We start from the raw sequence: 24,618 nt of genomic DNA, 5'->3' as shown, positions 1-24,618 counted from the left end.
TTGTGTGTGTGTGTGTGTGTGTGTGTGTGTGTGTGTGTGTGTGTGTGTGTGTGTGTGTGTGTGTGTGTGTTTGTGTTTGTGTGTGTGTGTGTGTGTGTGTGTGTGTGTGTGTGTGTAGTGGCCTTGAGAGAAGGCAGCATATTCCAGTCTGTTGGACTCACTCTAGACAGGTATTGATTTCAATGGGGAGAATTTAGAACCTATTCAACCACTAAACACCCCCCCACCACCCACACTTCTCTCTCTATCACACACACACACACACACGCGCGTTCATATGCTGGTGATATGATGGAGTGACAGAGCAGAAAAAAAAACCAACTAAAAGTGAGAGAAGCTGTAAATAGAGTAACGCGGTGTTCCGATTCAGCCACACTCGAGCTCGCCAAATTATTCAGTGGTGATGTTGAAAATTCACTTTTATTTTTCTCAACTTACGTATGCACACATACCGCCTCTTTTAAAGCGGACCTAGATCGGACGTTCCAATTAACTGCGTTTTTTAGTGTGCATCTGCGTCATTACCTTGTTTACGAAGCCCGGAAGTTTCTGTGTTTTATTGTAATCTCGGGATCTCTGAAAAAACCCGGTCCGGTTACGTAAACAGCATTTCTCCTGAACAGCAGATCCTCCTGCTCCGGGCACTAGTCCGGGCACATATGGTTGCGTACATTGAACCACAGAAGAAGAATAACGTCCGTTGTGGAGGTGTTTCACCAGCGACAGTGTCTTCTGACTCTGGGTCTGACTCTGGGTCAAAGTCATAAAAGGGACTGCGGCGGGGAGTCGTGAAGAAGCTATTTTTAAACATTGTTAAAACAATGTTATGATAATGAGTAGCAGTGCATCCACCGTTCCAGAGGGGGGAGCTGCGCTTCGATTATGTCACTTCCGGATATTGGCCAATCACAAGACGGTTGGGAAGGCTCTACGCTGGCTGGCCGATCACAACACAGTTCTGTCTTCTGGGTGTGAGATTTCAGTCTGAAACACCGCGGCTGAGGAGAGCGTCAGAAAAGAGAGATTTCTATCGGCTCGTTTACAGCAACTAGGAGGTTTTTGACCATAAAAACAAGTTAATGTATGTAAGAAGACCTCCATAACTAACATAATATATGTGCAACAGGACCGCTCTATGTGAGCTTTAAGAGAGAGAACGAATGCTGCTGTAAGAAAATGGAGAGGGTCAGGTGGAAAAGAAAGAGCGAGAGCCTCAGTCAAAACCGCACATCACCGGGTGTCTCTCCGTTCACAGGAGGTGCCGTTCAATTATACCGCGCGCTCTCTCGGCTGATTGGAGTCCTCCTGGAACAATGCTAGCGTCTCTGTACTGAACGGAGATGGGATTACGGATCCTGGCAGGATAGCTTTTTTTTTACGTGGTGATTGGCAATGATTTGTAACGCTGCTGGACAGGTTTTAATCCTGTCCAACCTTGCGCCCATCAAAAGTGTCTCCTTTGATTTCTTTAACCTTGATTTGGTTTTTTGGCAGTCTCACTGCTACACACACACACACACACACACACACACACACACACACACACACACACACACACACACACATCTACCCCCCATGTTACCCAATCAGCCACCTGCGTTCTCGTCCTGTTGATCACTGGGTAGTTATTTAACGGTGTGTCCAAAGTGGCCCGAAGGATTTCTAATTAAAGTCATTCAAGGCTGTGGGAAAAAAGGTTAAAAAGAAGTAGAGCTGAAACAATTAATCTAACTCATAATAACTAACTGAATTAATTTTTTTTTCATGATTAAAACAATATTTCTGATTGTTTTAGCTTCTTAAATGTGAATATGTTCTTTGTTTCTTTGCTCCACATAACAAAGAAATCGTTCAAACTGAATTATTTTGATTTGTGGAAGAAACCAAACGTCATTTCCAGGTTTTTAAAAACATTTTCCGTCATTTTACGGACCAAACGATTAATTGAGAAAATAATCGACAGATTAATCGATTACAAAAATATAGTTGGAGCTCTAAAAAGAAGACACAGTAGTGGTGGATTAGATTAGATTTGTGCATTAAAGATAATATTCACTCCCATTTTTACTGTCATAAATGTCTTTTGTGATGTTTTTTCCACATGGAAACTGTGTGGCTTTTTATACTTAATTATAAGGCAGCTGGGGAGCAGTGGGTGAGTGGTGTTCTAACTAAAAGGTCCCAGGTTGGATTCCCTTCTTCTTCATGACGACGTATCCCTGGGCAAGGCACTTAACCCCCACTTGCAGCTGTGTCTGCAGGTTTTTAGTAGGTGTGATTTGTGTGCGATTGCACATACAGTGGATATATGTATGCACGTGTTTGTGAACTGCAGTGTAAACTGCTTTAAGTGGTTAATCAAAGCTAGAAAAAAATATTATATATATTTTAAAAACAATTACCGTTACAACTGTGCTGTACAAAGGAAGCCGTTCGCTGGAATGATGTTTTCGCAGAATTTGTCTACTGTTTCAAACAAGTGGGTGATTCCATTCATTAGCGTAGCTGTTCTAAAGATAACCACCGTGCTTCTGCATCTTGTCAAAGTCATTTAGCGAAAGGCTTTTTCACTCAGCACGCGAAGCACTTGTTCGTCACCTATGGCTTTGTACTGATCGAGTGTCACGGTGAGAGCTGACGGAGTGAGAGCGTGCCGGCGTGCAGCAGCTAAATGGAATTAGGCCCCGACTCAGTTTTGTTGTTCCCTACGTTTGGGTTTACCTACGTTTAAAAAAAAAAAACGGACTCTGCGTGAAACTCAAACGTGTTTACGCTCACGTGGACATTTGGAGGAAAACAAAGTTGTGCTACCCCTTCCCTTTCATGCGTGGTTTCCATGGCGATGTGCAAGGTCACACTGATGAGATTAGTGTATAACTTGTGCTGTAAAGATAGACGTTTTCTGCATTTTCTGACCTGCACTGAAAAGGGGCTTGAATTACATGTTGTACAAAATGTGCCTCAATAAGAATCTGTAATATATCCCACTGAGAACACACAACGCCTTCTTTTTTTCTGGAATATTTTTTTACAACAAACTCACAGATGAGAGCACAATGGTCGACAAAGGTCTGGGCACATGAGATCAGGCTTTCAGCCAGCAGGGGCGTCCGGGCGTCCTGGGAATGAGAAATTAGACGGCCTACTTTTAGGCAGGACGCCCAAAAAGACGCCTTATTTTTTCCCTCCCGTTTCCCCCGGTAACCACTGAAACGATGGTGTGATGACGTGCACCGACAGCACCTATTAAATGCTGGAACGTGTATTTGCGCAAAAGCGAAACTTTGCTGCAGCGCAACTCTCTTCTCTCTCTCTTTGAGCAGTTAACTAAAGAGATCAGCCCATCTGATGCATCCGTCATTCCCTTAATTACAGCGCTAAAGCGTTTTTCTACAGAAAGAATGAGACCACGCAGTGAAAACAATGAAAAGTGTGCTCTTGAGAATCTGTCGACACGTTTTACTAAGATCTACTCGGATCTCCTGTGTTTCATCGCGACGAAGATGTATGTGTTATATATGCATGTGGGGATATAACTGCACATAGAGTTATTATCCATTCTGCGTTGGATGCAGACATTGCGGTCAGCAGAAAAAAAAAAAAGCACCAGATGAGGGGTACCCTCTATAATTGCAATGCCTTGACTTTATTGAGGCAAGTACACACAGTCCCAGCCATAACAACAAAATTAGATTAAAAAAAAATAAAATAAAAATGTTGTGCATTGACCTCTGTGTGCTTTGCTCAAAACAAAACATGGTTTATTTCCAGTATGAATAATTAAATAAATAGAAACCATGCTGTAACTGTCATACATGTAGGGGCATGGCATAAATCTTTTGAGCTTTTACAGTGACCATCCTACCCGCTTAAAACAAAAGGAATGATCGCTGTCACGTTCACAGTGTTTTATTCATTCAAGGCCAGTCAGGTAATAGTCTAACAGTGGGTTCGTTTGTGACATTATGACAGATTTATCTGTGTGTTGCTGCCTCTCTTTACTCTCTGATGTGATTTTATAGTAGCGACATTGATCCAGGCCCACTTTGTTCTTGCTCTTAGCTGTTGCGTTGTCTTGCTCCACTCCCTGGTGACCACACTCCGCAGCTTTTAACCCTGACCAGGCCTCATCTCGTGCTATAAAACCTCCTCTCGTTGCCTCTGTCGTCCCATCGCTGTATCGCCGTGCTGGATCCGTGGCGTTTTCTCTTTTTTTTTTGGTATCCACGCTCTGCTTCCTCCTCTGGCTGCACACGGCATATATCACTTATGTAAGAGGAAATTAGAGGTGATACAGCGGCAAGAACCGAGGGTGAGGTATGAAAAGAGAGCAGAGGGCAGCGGCACACCGTGACATCTCATAAGCTGCTACACCTCTGTGTCGCTCCATCCATCTTCATTTTAGTGCTGAGGGAGCATTAGAATCCAATAAAGTCCGAGATCAAAACAGTGAGGGCCACACGGCTGGTGTAGTGGAAGAAGACCGGGGTTTTTGCGACGTGTGTGGGTTAGGGTTCTCTCTGGGTTCTCTGGTTTCCTCCCACAGTCCAAAAAAAATGCAGATGTGAGGATTAGGTAAATCGGACGCTCAAAAATCTCGGTATGTGTGAGAGTGAATGGTTGGTTGTCTCCGTTTGTCCCTGTGATGGACAGGCGACCATCCAGGCTGTGCCCTATGTCAGCGCCCCCTGTGACCCTCATGTGGAGGATTAAGCAGGAGAAGATGAACAGATGGATCAAAACGGTGGATAAAAAGCCTCCGAAATAAGTTCATAAATTAAAATAAAATATTTATTGCGTTTTTCTTGAAATGGACTGAATTTACACACAGGAAATAAGACATGAAGTTTAATTTCTGTTCTCGTTTGTAAATTCCATTTTTGTATAAAAACATTTCATGTTTAGTTATTCTCACGATACAACATTCTGATATCATGATAAATGTGAACATTTAACTGCACTTAATTCACATGAGTGAATTTTTTGCTATACTGATATTGAAGAAAATTGTGTTGTGATATTGTCTTGTTATTAAATTATTGCCCTACTTTATAGTATTCTAACAGGGTTGGTCACTATGAAAATTATAATACCACGAAACCGCCTCCAGATTTTATTTTACTGTAGCATACGTTATTACCGTTGCTATGTTGTGTCGTTAAGCTCAGACGAATTGCCGAAATAAATTCATTTTAAAAGCAGCAGCAGCACAACTTATATCATCCGCTGGTTTATTTTTAGGGCCTACATATATTATAATTACCCCCAGAATGTACATTTTCATATTTTTTTACTACCTTCCCTGCTTCTGCTCGATCCTCATGGTGCAGATGTAACCCCGACGCTGCACACGTTTTTTTGTTTTGTTTTTTTTAGTCACCCCCCCTCCCTCCTCCCTCCTCCCTCCTCCCAAACTCTGCAGTGTGTCCACCTGCACCTGCTGCTTGTCCCTCCAGTCTCACCGTCTTTGTCTCAGCCAAAGCAGCATCATCGCTCTCGTACTCTCCGCGGTATACGTGGGTCGAGGAAGTTGCATCGTTTGTACGCCGGCAACAATTCCAGCCTTTATTGACTTTGTTAACCCGACGTCCTCGTCTCTGACACAGCAAACACGTCAAGCCAAGTGTTTTTTTTCTTTGACGCTGACTTGCTTGGTGTGCAGATTGCCATTGTTTTTACTTAGGTATTAAATTAGGTGTATTTAAAGGTGCATCATGTAATAAATCTAAAGCAACTGGCCATAAAATCCTCCTAATATGTCACAGAGACGCAGGAATAATGTTCATATAACAAACTGAACTCACCAACAACAACAGTACAGCCAAAATATTTGCATTAAAACAAATATTTTGCAGACTGCAAATCATGTTTATGTTTTGAAATCATGTTTTGGCATGTGGCGCCACCTACCTCCGTCTACCAATCATTGCAGTCAGTAGAGTCTCCGCTGCCGAGCAACCACGGGTTGCCAGTTACGTTGGAAAACGAAACCTAAAAAGACCTCGGTATTTTGAATTTGAATGTAGTAACCGTTTTTGGCCACATTCTTACATATGGCACCTTTAATGTTGGATAAAGTCACGGAAGAGTAGAAACAGATATATATACTGTTATAAATGTTGTAAATTATTTAGCACTTATTTATTGAAATAGCTGCTAGTTTTGTGCAAAAAAAGGTAAGTAACAAAACCACCAACATTCAGGTATAATAAGAATTTACGTATATTGCAAAAAGGTTACAGTTACAGTACCACCAACATTTGGGTATATAAAATTAGAGCTAACAATATAAACAACGTTAAGGTGCAATGGTGCAAAATCAGGTACAATTGCTACAGTTGGCTCTTAGTGCAAAAAATAAAAGTTACAGTACCAACAAGACACAGGTACCACTACAGTTGGCTCATAGTGCAAAATATTCTGGTACATACAAATGGCCGCCTACAATTACAGCTGTACTAGTATTTGCCAAAAAGGGAAATAGACGAAGCTACAGTTTTATTGGCTTTTTAACAGTAAGTTCATTATTTATGGGTTAATGGGTCGCGGGCCGGTCCAAATTGCTTGAAGGGCCGGTTCTGGCCCCCGGGCCTTAAGTTGAATAGCCTTGCTGTACATATACACTCTAACCCTAACTTACAGATATATACAGCCTACTAATCCAAACATGCACATACGATTAAAGAAATAGCTTCACTCTGCCATAAAATGCAATAAATTACATGATTAATAAAAAAAAAACTGTGCTTGAATCTGACAACATAATTATAGTCCAATTACAGTTCAGTTAAATCAGCGATCTCTCTGACACACTAACACTGTTACTTTAAAGTTATGAACTCATTAACTCGTGGAATAGTTACCACGTAGAACCGTATGTGATTTATAGTTTAGATAAAAGACGGAGCTCTTTATGTGCACAGTTACATACGGGATCATTAGCATGAGCCCTGGAGACTCAGCGCCATCCCAGACACAGACTGTGTTTGATTTGGAAACTCCATTCAATCGAGATTTTTTTTTGTTTTGTTTTGTTTTATTGTCTCATTTATGATCATATAAGGGCTCTTGTTTTTAGTAAAAATGTCCACTTTCTGTGCTGATTTCAAGATAACTCCTGAGTTGTGCTTCAGCAAAGGAAGCAGCAGATTATTTCTGGATGGGATTCAGTATAATAATGTAATGATGTTGTTAATGCACCGTTGCAGTGGTTATAAAAATAATAAAATAATCAACGAGTCAGTGAAATAATGCTGAAGTAGAAACTGACCTTGTTCAAGTGTCCATTCTTCACACTCCGTGCAATAAGGAAGTATTTAATGTTGCCTTTTAATCTACATTTATATCATTAAATTTAAACAGTCTACATTGTGTAATCACAGTTACCGTATACATACGTTTTATTGGACTTTATCGCAATAACTTGTTCCAGAGTTTTATTCATTTTTTTACAATAATGCATTCACAGCACAGAGCGTGGTCAGCTAACAGCACTAATATAATAATAATAATAAAAGGCGTCCTGAGAACTCTCTTAATTGCACTTAATTTTCTCTCTACTCTTATCTACCAATGCAAAGTTCACCATGCAAGTTAGACCCAGTTATTTCAGATGAAAGTTTCTGCAGCTGCAAAATCATTGTCAGTTTCTAATATAATGATTAAAAATAATATACATATATATTTTTTTTACATGTTATTGCTCATATCGTATTATCCACAGTGTAGATTCACTTGTTGTGGTTTTATTATCATTATTGGAGATTCTATTGTGTTTGCTGTTTAGTCACATTTTGGGAAATCAATTCTTTTTGTATGCTGGAATTTAAACACACACACACACACACACACACACACACACACACACACACACACTCACTGTACATGTATAACAATCCTAATCCTGTGAGAAGTGATTTGCCCTTTGAGATGACTGAAGATGCTCTAAAGATGTCCTCACCCTCATCTCCACTCGTTCTTTCTCCACCATTATCGCTCATCTTGAGTCAGTGCTTTTCTTTGCTCTCGTAAAAACTCTCCAAGTGCTTTTCTCTTTTTTTTTCTTTTTTTTTTCCTAGATGTTCAGTTTCTGGCTCTCACTACTCTTTTGCTCAATTTGCATTTCCACCTCCCTGGTGGAACCAAAGTCATCCCTCACTAGTATTATTTTGCTCCCACCCTCCAGATCTCGCTCTCTCTCTCTCTCTCTGTTTTGCATTACCTATAAATATAGTTCCCTTGAAGCATTTTTACGATTGTTTTCTTCTGCTAATACCAGAAGAAGTCGAGTAAATCTCCTCTGCAGGCTAGTAAATGATGTAATGAGAGGAGAGGAGAGGAGAGGAGAGGAGAGGGTTAAGGATGTCGAACAATTAATCTCGCGTTCATGTTGCTCTGAAATGACTCTATAAGCGTGAGATGGAGAGCAGGGAGAATAAGAGGGATTTGAGGAGAGTGGTAAGAAATGATGGAGAGTGGGAGACATTGGGAACAGTGTTTCGATCTTCATTTAATAATTGAATAATAATCTCCCTGGAGACATGACCTAGAACTGGCAAAAAAAAAACAAAAAAAAAAAAACGGAAGCGTCAGGCTGAGGATGACACACTGCTGCCCCCTTGTGGTTTTATGGTGTTACCACTAGAACAGTTGAGTGCATGTTGTGTGTGTGTGTGTGTGTGTGTGTGCTCATCGATGTGTGTATGATTTACAACTGCAACCTGTCTCTGTCACACAGATATGGGTCTGTGTCTGTGATGGGGAGAAAAAGATGGCTTTTGGATGTCAGGAAAGAATCTATTTCACTTTGTCACACACACACACACACACACACACTGAGAGACACACACACACACACACCCAGAATCAGACCTTATCTTCCTGTCAAGCGGAGTCTTTTTTAGGTTTGACACTGATATACGAGCTCTGGAGGAGGAGGAGAAACGTAGCCAGGACGTTGACGGCTGACTTGAGCGCAACGTTGTGCTCGGGGGTTGATGTACGAGCGCTGGGGTTAGGGGACAAAGCTACACTCATACCAGGAGAAGGAGCTGTGGCCCTGGAGCCTTGAGCCCATACAGAACAGTCACAAATACACAAACACACACACGCACACAAACACACACACATTCACAGAAACAAAGATCTGTTTGACCCTGGGTGCACATTGAAGCAGACAGCGTCTGAAATACAACACATCACGCAGCAATGACACATGCTGAGTAAATGCTAAGGTGTGTGTGTGTGTGTGTGTGTGTGTGTGTGTGTGTGTGTGTGTGTGTGTGTGTGTGTGTGTGTGTGTGTGTGTGTGTGTGTGTGTGTGCATGTGTGTAAGAGGAGGTGGACCAATTAATCAGTTGGTACAGTTAATTTCTTTTAGTAATGGTAATAGTAGTCATTTACTAACTTGATTTTTTCATCTTAAAATTTAAATTTTTGAACCACTATTTTATGTATTTAATTTATTTAGTTTTGACATGTTTTTTTTCCGATATATCAGTACGTCGAATGATAAATGTTCATTTTTAGTTATAAAGTAGTGTGTATCCCTATCGAAAACGTGTGTGTTTGTGTTTGTCTCTGTAGTCGGCTGTGAGGACAATTTGAGATCTTTGTCGTGATATTTTTGTCTGGTTCTCACAACTTTAAAAGGCTTTTTGAGGGTTAATGTTAGTTTTAGGGTTAGAGTTAGCCTTTTAAATTGTATTGCTTAAGGTTAGAGCTGCCTTAACCTTAAGCAATACAACTTAAAATGCTAACTCTAACCCTTAGCCACAGAGCACAGCAACCCACTGGGTTGGACTTACCCAAAATAGTGGAAAACAAGGGGGGTGTTCTCTGGAGACGAGCTGTTACTGTGAAACACGGGTGCCCCATTAGCACTTGGTACTTTCCTCCTGGTGAAAATCACTATAAAAATAAATAAATAAGTCAGAAGGTGTCCAATTAATCGACTGTACAGCCCTAGGACAGTTGCTTGTGTTTGGTGTCGCCCGACGACAACACAGCTGATTCAAATGAATGGCTAATTAGCAGGCTTTTGCAGAGCTTGCTAACGAGCTGATTTGAATCAGGTGCGTTGGAGCAGGACAGCATGATCTAAAACATACAGGACAGTAGGTGAGTGAGGACCAGGACTGGGAAACAATGGGCTAAAGGTTATAAAGTACGAGGGAATGCATTATGTTTCTTGATATTTTCACAAAGAATGATGTGCAAGAATGTGTGTGGCGTGTGTTTGCAGAATAAAAACACTGACCTTTTCAGGACCAGCAGTCCTCAAGGAGACCAAAACCTGGGTATAATTTGACCTAATCTGTGGGGGAACTATTAAGGGTTATTAAGGGTAGTGGTTTGGTCAAGGTTAGAGTTAGACATTGACTAGTTGCAGAGGTGGAAAAGGTACTAAAATATTGTACTCAAGTAAAAGTACCAATACTTTGATGAAATATTACTCCAGTAGAAGTAGTTCATTTGAAATGTACTTAAAGTAAAAGTTACTTAACAGGATATGACGTCACTTTTGGCACGCACCCTCTCACATCACACATCATTCGTCTGGTTCTGGTGTATATTTTCCCCCTGTAGGTCTTCATTGTGCTGGATTTTTATTTTTACTCAGTAACGGATAGGATTTATAAAGTAACTAAGTACAATACTTGAGTCAATACGTACTCAAGTAAAATACAAAATCCTGATTTTAAATTGTACTTAAAAAAAGTAACTTGAGTAAATGTATTTTGTTACTTTCCACGTCTGACTAGTTATGGTAAAGGTTGGCGATAATGCTTTGTTTTGGTTGGTGTAATGACTGGAGGTTAATGCAGTTTCCTAAGAAGAATCTGTGTTGCCTGTGCCTTTTTATGATGAAAACGATGTATAAATGTCATGACCGTAATCACCAGGTAAAACATTTGTTCTACTGCGTTGCAGTCGTATTAATTCCGGCCTTGTTTGTGTGTTTCCAGTTTGCGCAGAGAGGGCTACACGATGCAGGTGAACGTCAACGACTACCTGGACATCTACTGCCCTCACTACAACGACAGCCAGCGCATAGTTGGCACCGGGGAGCAGTACGTCCTCTACATGGTCAGTTACCGTGGTTACAGATACTGCGACCCCAACCTGGGCTTCAAGAGGTGGGAGTGTAACCGGCCGCATGCTCCCCACGCGCCCATCAAGTTCTCTGAGAAGTTCCAGCGCTACAGCGCCTTCTCACTGGGATACGAGTTCCACGTCGGACAGGAGTACTACTACATCTGTGAGTGGAGTCACACCAGTGACCAATATCATGTCAATATTGTGTATATTATATGCTAGTACATGGAAAAAAGGGTCATTAATTATTTTTTTTTTGCTAAAATAGGGCTTTTTATTATTATTATTATTATTATTATTATTATTATTATTATTATTATTTTTAAATTGAGGTTTCCAAAGTGTGTCCTCAGGTGATTCCTATGTGACAAACGACCGCTTCACGTCTCGTCGTATCACACGCAGCAGTCTTGACAGGCTCATCCATTTGTGTTGATTTCTAATCAAGTTGAGTCACAACACCATGTGCCAGCGTGACACGGTATAAGTAATGAACTTTGACGCCGCTTCAGACTAAAGATAAATGCCTTCCTTCTTTTTTTTTTTCTTTTTTTTTTGCATTAAATGGCTCTTTAACGAGTACTTTAATCTATTCACAATTTAACATTCAGCGTTTAACCTTCGCCACTTGGAAAACGTCTCTCCAGAAAGTTGGTACGCTGTGCACCACCGAGATCAAACGGCTGCTTGAAGCTCACAACAAAGACTTTTTCTTGTTCATACAGCCAGTGAAATAAGCCTCTGAAGGAAAAAAAACAGTTAAGATCAAGCGTACTATATAGTTTGTATTTTTAAGCTTAAAAATGTCCAATTTTTTTATTTATTTATATTAATTACAAGAAAAGTATTCATTCTAAGACTGTTTTATAGATAACGAGAGAATAAAACAGTTGGGATACAATACCGTCGTACTGTATAATGCATGTTCATATTAAAATACTTGCCTACAGTTGAGATTTTTTAGTTGCTCTGCAAGGACAATCTGAGAATAAGTTACTGAATTGTTTTGCATGTGAAACAGCAGCTCACTACTGTAACTACTGTACACTCTGCATTTGTTCTGGAGGCTGCAGTTTCTCTCAGTCGTAGAGATCGTTTAAGTTTGTCTGATTGTTTTTAACCCACGCTGTTGTCACAGTTTTATAACCCACGTTCTTTAAACCGAATCATGGTCATACCTGCACTGAGGGGTCACCGAATAAATTAGCACGTAGGGCTGAACAATTAATCGAAATTATATCCAAATCGCCCCGAAATAGCCTCCTGCAATTTTCAAATCGCAGGAGGCTCGTTACTTGTTAACCCTAGAACAACCGAGCAAATAGATTTATGTGATTTTCATGAAAACTAACTCATTGTTTTTTTTTTTTAATTTTTTGTTCCCAAATTCCTTATTTTCCAGTCATTTTGGAGCATTTTTATTTGGTCCCCTCATGATGCTTTTCCTTCATTTTGTTAGACATGACACAGTTTAAAATAAAAGAACACTACTCAAATGTGTTATGTTTTGATATATTTTGATGACAAGTACTTTTTATTGGGTGTATTTATTATCTCGGGTAAAAATCACCCGGTGTTATTAGTGATGGTGTTTTGAATTTGAGCGATAGTGTTAAAGCCAAAATGTGCGTCAAAATATCATTTAAGACACATCTGACTCTACAGACTAAAGAGAACATGTTTGTTTCTTACAGACCTGCACACATATCACACAGTAATCGTTTTTTTAAATATGTTTTTCGAATGAAAAGGATTAAAAATTATCTCGGATATCGTGAATCATATCACAATTTATTCAAAATCGTTCAGCCTTAATTTTACCGATCACACGTTTGCTCTCGTCACAATTCATAATATTGTAATTCACATTGTTTTGTTGACACACGATTTCTAAACGCTTTATAAATGTGTGTTGCAGGTGTGTAATCTTGCTCGATTTTTGATCATTTGTCCGTTGTGTTTTCGCAGCCACGCCCACACATCACCACGGCCGCAGCTGTCTGAGACTACGAGTGTACGTCTGCTGCTCCACGGGTAAATGTTCCACTTTGTGCACGTGTGTGTGTGTGTAGTGTGTGTAGTGTGTGTAGTGTGTGACCTGTAAAGTGAAGCTTGCTCCCACCTGGATATGGACACAGTGGCTCGGCCCATCTGGCAGGTCAGACACAGGGCTCCTACATGTCCTCATAGCAGCTGCATACAGATGCATATTCAACATAAATATAGCCCAAAAGAGGCAGCGCTATTAATACTCCTGCTGAGTCCCCCCCCCCCTGCAGCAGTTTCACTCCCGTAACAGAACCTCCCTATGTTCGTCTTTTCCTTTCCCTTCTTTTCCCTATTGCTCTCTCCTTCCTCCATAGCAGCAGAGACGAGCAGATATAGCTTTGAAAGCTCCCTTCTCCTCTCTCTCCTCTCTCTCCTCTCCACCTCACTCCCTGTCAGAATCATTATTCCAGTATGCGGTCAGTGGGTGGCTGTGTATGTGTAGTTTTAACCTCTCGCTTGCACCCCTGCCTTCCTTCAGTCTCTTGACCCTGGCTCTCACTCTCTCACTCTCTCTCTCTCACACACACACACACACACACACACACACACACACACACACACACACACACACACACACACACTCACAAACACTCTTTGATCCCTGGCCTGTCCGGTCCTTTTAACTTCCACAGTCCTGTAGTATTAACCTCTCCTCCCCCCAACTCGATTGCTCTCTATTTTCTCTCTCACACACACATACACACACACACACACACACCCACACACACACACACACACACACACACACACACACACACACACACACACACACACACACACACACACACACACACACACACACACACTGTTCAGTTTGATCTGCCTTCTGCTCCTCTCTCTCTCTCTCTCTCTCTCTCTCTCTCTTTCTCTCAGGCTTCTGCTGATGTTATGACTTGTCGGTTTTTTTTTTTCTTTTGCACATTTCACTCAAATGTCAAGTTGGATGTATTTAAACTCCTTTGGTTTGGAGCCATGCTTTAACCTCTGCTCTTCACCTCCCCCTTATTTTTTTTATTATTATCGTTATAATAATTTTTTTTTTTTTTTTTAATCTTACTCACTGCCTCTCTGTCTATTTTTCAGTCTCTGACGTGGATGATGAGCCAGAGCCCACAGAACCAGACTACACACTTAGACCAGGCCTAAAAATTGGTGACATTGGTGAGTCATGCACACACTCGCACACACACACACACTCACACACACACACAATGTTGTGTAAGTGGGGATCCACCGTATGTCTGGAGTCACAAAAACAAATCGGATCCCGTTAGTCACGTTATATGATGATTACAAGCATATGATTCATGCTGTGTCACGAGAGCAGATTTGCAGGATAATTATTTTTCTTTTATTTATACTTGTGTCATGTGATCGTTAAACCTCTCACAACAACTTTCCATATCTACCTTCCCCCACCGTCTTTGACACAAAGCCCGTAGCCCATTAGTTCCAGCCGAAGATTTGAAACATTAAAAACTGATCATAAATACTAAAAAGGATATGAAGCTGCTGATGCAGCTAAATAAAAACCGGATTTCAAATCCAAGTCAGCAATAACTGAGCTCTAATGGTCCCTCATGTAAGAATTTGTTCATGTTTCTCGGTAAGTGCTGGTTGTTTGTCGTGTTGTTGTCGTTGAGGATTCCACAACCGAATGATTAAAAAAGAAACTGTTTAAATGATCATATTATAACACATGAGAGACTTCTTCCACTCCTGAACATCAAATGCATGTGTAAGATGGCAGCCTCTCCAAAGCAAGACCTATAAGTACTAGAGCTGCAACTAACGATTACTTTCATAATCGATTAATCTGCCGATTATTGCCGCGATTAATCGATTGGTCCATAAAATGTGAAAAAGGTTTGCCAAACCTGGAAATTACGATGTTCTTGAATGAATTTTGTCCACAAACCAAAATGATTCAGTTTTAATGATTTGTTTATGTGGAGCAAAGAAACAAACACAATCTAAAACAATCAGACGGCTTCAAAACGATGAATCGATTATCAAAATAGTTGACGATTATTAATCGATTGTTTCAGTACGCATTCAAGGCTTATTCTAAAGCGATTATACACAAACATACTTTTCCTTAAAGGTACAATGTGTAGTATTTATGGGTTTATATAACCCAAAATCCACTTTTTTATACATATTATGTGTTCCTGCATTGTCTAGTCGCTGTATAATAGTTTTTGTTTCATTTTCGTAGTGTTTTACAAAGTCATGTAAAATAACATGACCGCGGACCGCTGTTGCATAGCCACTGTTAGCAGCGAGACGCCATTTTTCTACCGGAGCCTGTAAGGACAAACGCGAGAGAACAAATCAAGCGTCGCTTTACTTGTAGCAGGAAGTCCCGCCTCCTCTCTCTCCGCTTCATCTGCTACGGCCGCGGTAGCTCGCCCTCTCCCTCGCCTCACAAACCTCATCTGCTGAGACGGAGAAAGACGACGAGGACGACATTTGACCAGCTGCGGATACCGTAGCGCTCAGGGAAGGGAGGGGGTGAGCAGAGCAGCAGGTCTTTGTTGTAAATTTGAGCCTCTCCTCTAGATGGCACTATAAACTACTTATTTCCCCTTTAACATATTCAACTTGTGGAAGATGGTTGAAATGTATTATTTAGAATAATTATTGCACAATAGGCGACAGACGATTTCTGGGAGCTGAAAGAGAGGAGTGGATGTTTCTCTTTGCCATCAACCATGGCTGAAGTTGCTTTGATTGCTGAGCCTTGTATTATTGTACAGAAATGAAAGGCTCTTTATTATCATCATACAACCAACATTGCAAGGTCATATGGAGGCTTGATCAGAGCTGCTGTGACTGAAATGTGTCTAACATTAATACACGTTTTTCCATGTCAACACAACTGGATTCATGGGTATAAATGAGAATTTAGTCCAGTTTTCACACTCTTCTCCATGTTGGCGTGTAAACTGTGCTGCAGTGTTGTTAATACTGTATGTGCACACACCTGAAAACACGTGTAATCGATCTGTGTGTTCTCATCAGTGGCTGCAGTGAATGACTGCGGGTCATACGAGCTTGTTCAGCTCCCTCTCTCTCTCTCTCACACACACACACACACACACACCGCCCTTCATCCTTCTTTCATCTCTTTTCTCTTTCACTCCATCTTCTTCCTCCTTGCCCTCCTCATCCTCCCTTTCTCCTCCTGGAGCAGAAGTTGGAACGCAGTGGAGGGGAAAACCACTAAAAACTCAGTTTATTCACCTTTTGATGTGTGAAATTGAGTTTTTGCCTCTCTTAACGTTACTCTTTTTTTTTTTTTTTCAAAATCATATACATTTTTAAATTTCATACAATGCGTTACAGCTACCACAGTGATGCAAAATGTATGGGAAAATATAATAAAATCTAAATTAGGCTGTGTTTATTAAAAATTTTTCACCTTAAAGGTGCATTATGTAATAAATCTAAAGCAACTGGCCATAAAATCCTCCTAATATGTCACAGAGACTCAGGAATAATGTTCATATAACAAACTGAACTCACCAACAACAACAGTACAGACAAAACATTTGCATTAAAAAAATCAATCTATCCAATCTACCAATCATTGCAGTCAGTAGAGTCTCAGCTGCCGAGCAACCACGGGTTTCCAGTTACGTCAGAAAACGATACCTAAAAGACCTCGGTAATTTGAATGTAGTAACTGTTTTTGGCCACATTCTTACATATGGCACCTTTAAATTAAAAACAAATAGTCAGACCAGCACTATTACTGTACTTTTCCAGCTAATACCTCTAAATGCATAGTAAATACAAAGGATGCTCATTACAATAGCATAAAAAATTCAGTTTAATCCAAACCCTGTGCAGTACACAAGTAATTATGAGCAGGCAAAGATGATTTCCACAGAAGAATTGAATAATTAATTGAAAAAAATAAGTGCATGGAACTACTGTGAATATTTAGTGAATGGCTAACACAATAGCAGGGCACAAATCACCAGCGCTCCTGTGGGTCATTTTCACCTGTAGAGCTGTGTTGCCAATTAAATTAATTGGATAACCCGAGTGGTGCTGCAGGAAGTGAGGGAATCAGCGGGGGAGCCGTGAAATGAAGTGAAAACAAAGAAGCGGCGCAGTTCCTCTATTCCCCGCCCTCATTCTCAGTCTCCCCGCCGCCGATTAGACTCATCACATCATAGTTTTAATTACTGCTGTTCGAATTTCGCATCAGCACATTCACACAACCACAAGGCCACGCACGGGAAAGCTGCTCGGTTTGAATCTGCCTGATTGCCATGTCTGAAAATAACTGACCTGAATGTCGTATTGTAAACCACCCGTTTTTTTTCCCCCTCTCTCTCTCTCTGTGTCCTCCACTGCTCACAGCTTATTTCCTGGGCACTGCCTTATTCAATCAGCGTCTACAGCTCAACAGTGGTTCCCTCCAGAATACGGCCTCTGGTATTAGATTTCATTTAGATCTCATTTACAACATGGAACGGTGTGCGAGGAGCAGCTCCCCGTGCAGCCATGTGATTACTGATGGCTTTCAGTGGGAGGATACTCATTTACCAAGCCTGTTGGCTCAGGTTACCACATCTGACGATCGGGTCGGGCCATTAGTGCAGAAATCAGAAGCTTTTCCTTTAATGGGGTTTATTGTAGCAATTACCACTCCTTTAAGCGATAGTGTGTTCGGTGCACTTTGCCTGCAACATCGGGGTCGGATATCAGGGTTAGAAACAAAACACAAAAGCTATTCACGGTGCTGTAATCTGTCTTTCTGGACACGGCTGCGTCTCTGTAGTCCTGAGCAAAAGTCTGAGCCTAGTTTCTGTCGTTTTGTGTCGGGGTCAAATTCTGTGTAATGTTGCGAGTGAAAGTTTGTCTCAAACTTCTCAATCAGTTAAACTCGTAGATGTTTGTGGAATCTTCAAGCTTGTCCTGAATAAACCAGGGTCGTACTATTTTTCAAAATAGGGTCCAGACGGCTCACATGATGACTGCAGATTTGTGCATTCCTCACTCAAATTCTCATCACATGAGCATCTTTTTTTTTTTTTTTTTTTTACAGCCTGTGCTCAGGGAAGTTTTTTCAGATAGTAAAAGTTTTTGGATTGTATCGGATATTATGATTTCATTATCTGATAACCGAATCTAGTGACCGTTATCAGTATCGGACCATTACCGACACTGGATATCGTATATTGGCTAATTCCGGCTATTTATACGCTTCCAAGCTTAAAATAGACACTCTTGGATGTTTGATTATGATGCACAGCTTTGATGCAAAGTCACATCATATATTTCTATCTAAAGTTGTGCACATTTCTCACTCAGATATTGTGTTGATGATGAGAGAGTTGGACCTTCTGTGTTAAATCTTCCCAAAGATTTTCGGTGGGCTTAAGGTCTGAACTCTGTGGTGTCCAACCCGTGTGTGAAAATGATGAGTCATGTTCCCCGAACTGTTCTTTAAGCCTGTTGAATCCTGGCATTGTCATGTTTAAATATGCCCCGTAAAACCTGGTCACTCAGTTTGTTTAGGTCATTATTCCTGACCACATAACGTTGCTGCCTAACTAAAGAAACGCCAGATCGTAAAACACTGGCCTCACAGGCTTGTGTGTTTGGCACTAAGTGAAATATTAGCATTTGTGACCTTTTTTATGGGCTGCTTTATTTTATTCTTTTTAATTAATCATATATTTTTCAGGAGATTAATACATTATTTCCCAAGGTAGGAATTAATAGAGTTTGGCAGTGATGTTCGTAACCTCGCCCCATATTTAATGGTAGAAAAATTACAGTATCTGTATAATTATACCCTGTAAATATTACGACTGTTATTTTCCAAGTAACCAGTTTAGAAATATAGAACCAGGAACGGGTTTCGCTTGCCTTTGTTTGTGATGCGTGTTCAAGCACATTGTGACAACGTCTCTTCATCTTACACTCATTTTAAATGTCAATGTCAGTTTGCAGACTTCAAACAGTGGTGTTTGTTGTTGTCTTTGTTTCTGGGCCCTTGATGAGAGACGGGCGTATGAATAACGAGTCTATAAATAGTCTATTGTGCCAGTGGTGTCTTTATGGTTAAATCTATGTAAATGAAATGGCCTACATGAGGACACATGAGGACACATGAGGACACATGAGGACACCGTGTTCTAAGAAATACCACAAATGATGATTCTACCGCACAGTTGAATCAACACTCTGTGAGCGTCAACAACAGTTCATTTCAGTATTTATTACAGGACTTGATACACACATTATACATCACTGATGTTAATGGCTATGCTGACAAACAGACACAGTCATGTTCACACGTGTCTGCACACACACACACACACACACATTCTTGTACTTGCTGCATAATGAGGACCAGGTAAAAGTACCATCTACTTCATGAATGACATCTACAAAGAACTATGGTTGCAGTACCATAACATGTCTGCAGGTGGAGCCCAAGAGCAAAGAGGGCTCCACCTGACACAAACGGCATACTGTACTATGTCGTCCAAAATTTGAAAAGAAAAAAATGTACCCAAAATTTGACAAAAACGTCGTACGATACTGTCGTACAAAATTTGAAAAAAAAAAAAAAATTTACCCAAAATTTTTTGTCCAAAATTTGAAAAAAATTTTGACAAAAAATTAAAAAATTCAAATTTGGTCAAAAGTTTGAAAAAAAATGTTTGACAAAAAATTTGGAAAAAAATGTTTGAAAAAAAAATTGAAAAAATATTTTTTTTTTACAAATTGAGTATAGCATGTTATAGCAACCTACCTAAAGAAGTGATTTCAATGAAAACAAAGTGAGGACCGGCCAAAATGTCCTCACTCAGTAAAAATGACCTCACTTTGTTGGTTAAAAACCCTCACTGGTCCTCGGTATGCCGCAACTACAAGAACACACACACACACACACACACATGCTACGACCTACATGTTTATGCTGAACTAAAAAGCAGTGCAGGACATTGTACACAGACATTTACGCTCGCAAACGCAATCAGAAACTAAAATATCTGCTTGTTCTTATCAACACGACGTTCAGATTTATTGACGCTTCAGGGTGTTTCACGCTCTCCTAATTATCTTTTGGAAAATGCCAACTTTTCTGCTCGAATGTGTCAGGTACACAAACACACACACAAGTCGACACATACGAGGTCACACTTGTCTACGCAGCGCGGGCCACAGACGTCCTGAGGCTGCGCGTGGGTGTGTAATGGGACGGCGAGCGCGGCCGCACATCAGGACCAGTTGCGTGAGATTTTCAGCAGTCTGCTGTTTGTGTCCCCCCCCCCCCCCCCCCAAAAAAAAACATTTTGGGGGGGGCACTGCGAGTGCCAAATTTACACCGTGTCGCGACCCCCTCGGCTGCATGCACCGCTACAGAGCGGTCAAATCGTTTAACCTGAGCTTCCACTGCTGCATAGACCTCATTAGGTCATCCAGCAGAGCATTACCAGAGGCAGCCATCTCTAAAACCAGGTGTCAGTCAGTCATTACTCTGCCGTCTGACCCGCAGAGCAGCTGTGAAACACTAGTGCTATTGTATAACAGCGGCTGAATGGAAACGCTGAGAACATCCCTACTTTTTTTTTTTTACTTTGATGCCATTGAAGCATAAACGCAGTCGTTTCTAATCGGCGTCTGCTGACTTTTTTTTCCCCCCTGCAGACAGTAAATTGTGTCTCTGTCTGTGTCTCCAGTCTCATTCATCAGGTGACTACAGAAGGTGGGTCTGTGCAGGCATGCAGAGAACTGCCTTGTGGCTTGCGTTTTCGCCAGACATCAATGTTCAGTGTGTAAGCGATGATAATAAAGCTATTTCGGGACGACACCAGGTGCACATGCTGCCCCAATGGGATGGGGGTGTTTCAGTATATGCATGGGTGTCTGTACGTTAAAGTCTGTGTGTGTGTGTGTGTGTGTGTGTGACTGGGAGTGTGTCACTTTATCAGAACAATGAGGGCTGTCTGATAACAGCTGCAGTGTGCAGTGACACTGCTGTTGTGTTGTCCTTTGCAGACAAAACCACATTTCAGTGGGAGTAGAGACCGTCTGTGCCGATCGCTGCAGACTGGTCGTGTTTGACAAACGGAAGCTCAGATAAACTTTTTACTCTTTTCCAAGTCCACTGACATTCTCTGACATCTGTGCGATGGATCGTAAAATGAAGATGTGACTTTTATCCCCCCCCCTCTCCCCCTCCCCTCTTCTTTTTTCCTCCAGATGAATTTAACCCCTTCATTCCCAAGGTGGAGAAGAGCGTCAGTGGGAGCAGTCCGTCCAGGGATCGCCTTCTCCTCACCGTGACGATGCTCCTCTCGGCCGTTCTGTTCATCTCCTAGCAACGGCCATTCCATCAGCGTCACCATGCCAACTAGCCTTGGGAGGCTGTACAGTATCAGTGGGTGGGAGAGGAAGGGGAGAAGAGAGTGGAGGGGAGTTAAGATACAACAACTAGAGCGAGAGAAGCAAGACTCTGTAATGAGTTTGCAAACATTACAGTGTGATTGTATGTATGTGTGTGTGTGTGTGTACACAGCTGTGTGTGTTTGGGTTGAAATACCTTCAGGCACACAGATTGGTTGACTGTGTATGTAAGTGTGTGTGTGTGTATGTGTGTATGTGTCTAAACAGGCCACAGGTTGTGCTTGTTGGATCATGCACATCACAAAGAGCATTTATACAACTTGGGGGGGGGGTGTGGGGGTGTGTGGGGGGCGGGGGAGTCCTGAAATAGTAGGGAAAGGAGGGAAAGGCATCAAATCCATCCAAGTGCAAACCATTTGAGGACTCAACCCTGGATCTGATTGGCTAAAACACTTCCTTAGGGCTAGTTGCCATAGTTTCTTGCAACAAGACTTAAGCTGGACTCAAATGAACTGAATCAAATAGGTTTCAGCAGAATTGAACTGAAATTGCCTTTTTTTTGTTGTTGTTGTTGTTGTTGTTGATGTTATTGTTGTTGATCTCGATGCTGGGAACTCGCCCCCCCCCCCCCGCAGTTCACACGAGGGCAATCGGAGGCAGCGGATGAACTGTGCGTCTCCTGTCTCAGAGACTGGTCAAAGTAGGCCATAGTCCGGACGCCATCTCCACGCTGCTGTGTCATCCACCATCAGTCTCTGGAAGACGGCAGCACTGGACAGGGTTGGGGCGGGGAGAGAGCATCTCAACAATTAATCATTTACTCAAGTCATTTAGGGAGGGAGGGGTGGGGGTGGGTGTGGGTGGAGCAAGGGAGGAGGAACTCAGACGTGCCATTGACACAAAAAACGTAATTGTTATAAGTTGCTATGTTTTCTTTCTTTCTTTCTTTCTTTCTTGTCTTTGAAGTCCTCGGTTTGTCCTCTATCATCTCCAAAGTCAACTTAAAGCACACGATGGCTCCAGAGCAGCCATGGATACACTGAGCAATACAGTCCTCCTCTCTCCTCTCGCTGAGCGGAACCAAGGAGGAAGGACAGTCACTCACACACACACACACGAGCGTCTGCAGAGAGACGTCCTGGTCCTGGACAATAAGACGCTGGAGTAGCAACCTGCTCTGCAATCTCATCTCTGTAAACTCATTTCTGTCAGTTGCCACATGTGAGCAGTTTTCTGTTAGTGTTTGTGTCTGAGAGAGAAAAACATACTGTGTGTGTGTGTGTGTGTGTGTGTGAGAGAGAGTGAGAGAATATCTGAAATGGTACTAATGACGTGAAAACACATCGACATGCTGTTCATCCTTTGAGTATAAAAATGCAAAAAAAAATGTTTTAAAAAATCACAAAAACACAACTAAAGCAACAAGTTAATAACACAACGGTACAAAACCAAGCGCTTTGGTGCGAAGGTACGGCAAACTCACAATTCAAACAACTGTGCCAGTCGGTTGCTTCGGGATGGCGTTTCCATAGCAACTAGCACCTTATTCGCCGTGGTTACCCTGCCAATAATGGACTCTAGTAGGGCATGACTTACCATTGTAGCTGATAACAATGATGATGTGGTAATGAGGACGATTAAGACGGACTGTAAACAGGTCACACAGCACCTGTGTATCGACGTCAACATGGGACACGATGACATTTCGATGTCTTAAAATGCCGAGATGTAATGTGATGTAAGCTTTTTTTGTTTTGTTTTGTTTTTTTTTTACAAAATTTAAACTCTTTTTTTTTTTTTGTTACATTTGCTTGTTTGTGTAGAATTGTTTATCTGGAGTGGATAGATGGGGCTAAATGGGCCGTATGTAAAACCTGGACTGCACTCTGTGAGTCTCTAAGCCAAGTCATTGTTCAAGATATAAGGTTATATTATCTTTTAGACTAAAAAAAACAATTGAAAAGTTCTGGTTCTGATCTTTTTTGGCAATTTTCTCGGGCCGTTGTGGGACCTCATTAGGAGAGATACTCAGCCGGTGCAAACTTGCCTGTCACATTGTCTGGAGCTTTTTAAATTTGGAGAAAATTACCCAGATTATGTCACCAGGGTTAACATGGAAAGAAACCCTGTGTCACAAATGAAGAATTTTAGAAAGTACCATGAAACTTAATGTGTTCAGTTGCAAAGACCAAAATTTGGGCTTATTTAAGTCCCTGATTTATCAGTTTTTTATCATTTTCGATTTCATGAGAGCGCTATACAAGAGTACAATATAAAAATTAGACAAGTTGGGATGCGATTATTTACTTTTAGGAGTCAAATGATCGTGTTATTCATTCATTCTGACTGACAAGGACAGTTGAGCAGCAAAACTACTTTTTAATTTTAGACCCTGAGAAAACCCCTTTGAGAACATGGATCAGTCCTAGTGCATATGTGCAGCTCATGGTGGGAGGGTGAGGTCAGAGAGGTTTGGGTTCTGGTGTGAAGAGGGAGGTTTGAAGAGCAGTGTGTGTGTGTGTGTGCGTGTGCGTGAGAGAGAGTGAATCACACTTCAGGAAGTTGCACTTAAGAACTTAGACATGAGAGAAAGGAAGTTTACGAGTGTGTGTGTGTGTGTGTGAATCAGATCATTTCTCTTTTGGCTACTTCATGGATGTGTGCAGGAGCTTTAGCATGAGATGCCGTCCATCTTAGTGTGTACTGGTGTCGATGAATGTACGTGCGTGTGTGCGAGTGCGAACAACAGTCTTTTTTTTTGTTCTTGCTGTTTCCAGGTGTTTGTGTGTGTGTGTGTGTGAGAGAGAGAGAGAGAGAGAGAGAGTGTGTGTATCTGATGTTGTCTGGCAAAACAACAAAAGCATTTAATAGTGTTGGAAACAACAATTTACAATCATGTTTACCTTCGACTGGAATGACTTTAAATGAACTTGAAAACAAACTGTAAACTGAACGAACCATAACAGAGGTTATAACAGTGATCATAATAACAAAAAATAATAAGCTTACAAATCTTACTTTTAACAAGATGTGTGTTTGACTCTTTATTTGCCTCCCGCTCTAATCCTGTTTCAGCCTGCCTGTTTTATCTGT

General features: G+C 41.3%; 1 protein-coding gene across 1 annotated transcript in view; it reads left to right on the top strand.

Moving 5' to 3' along the window:
* Nucleotides 1-21,500, top strand: part of efna3b (ephrin-A3b) — a gene marked incomplete at both ends in the record, with an annotated part of 78,469 nt that extends 56,969 nt beyond the window's left edge. The window contains 4 exons of the mRNA XM_083886531.1: nt 10,968-11,260; nt 13,066-13,131; nt 14,230-14,307; nt 21,382-21,500. Of these exons, the coding sequence (XP_083742657.1) occupies nt 10,968-11,260; nt 13,066-13,131; nt 14,230-14,307; nt 21,382-21,500 (556 nt within the window). The remainder of the gene's footprint in view (nt 1-10,967; nt 11,261-13,065; nt 13,132-14,229; nt 14,308-21,381) is intronic.
* Nucleotides 21,501-24,618: the final 3,118 nt, after the last annotated feature.

Source organism: Microchirus variegatus (assembly GCF_963457635.1).
Source record: "Microchirus variegatus genome assembly, chromosome: 1".
NCBI classification, from domain to species: Eukaryota; Metazoa; Chordata; class Actinopteri; order Pleuronectiformes; family Soleidae; genus Microchirus; species Microchirus variegatus.
The sequence above is the reverse complement of the archived record's forward strand: the minus strand, read 5'-3'. Positions and strand labels throughout refer to the sequence as shown.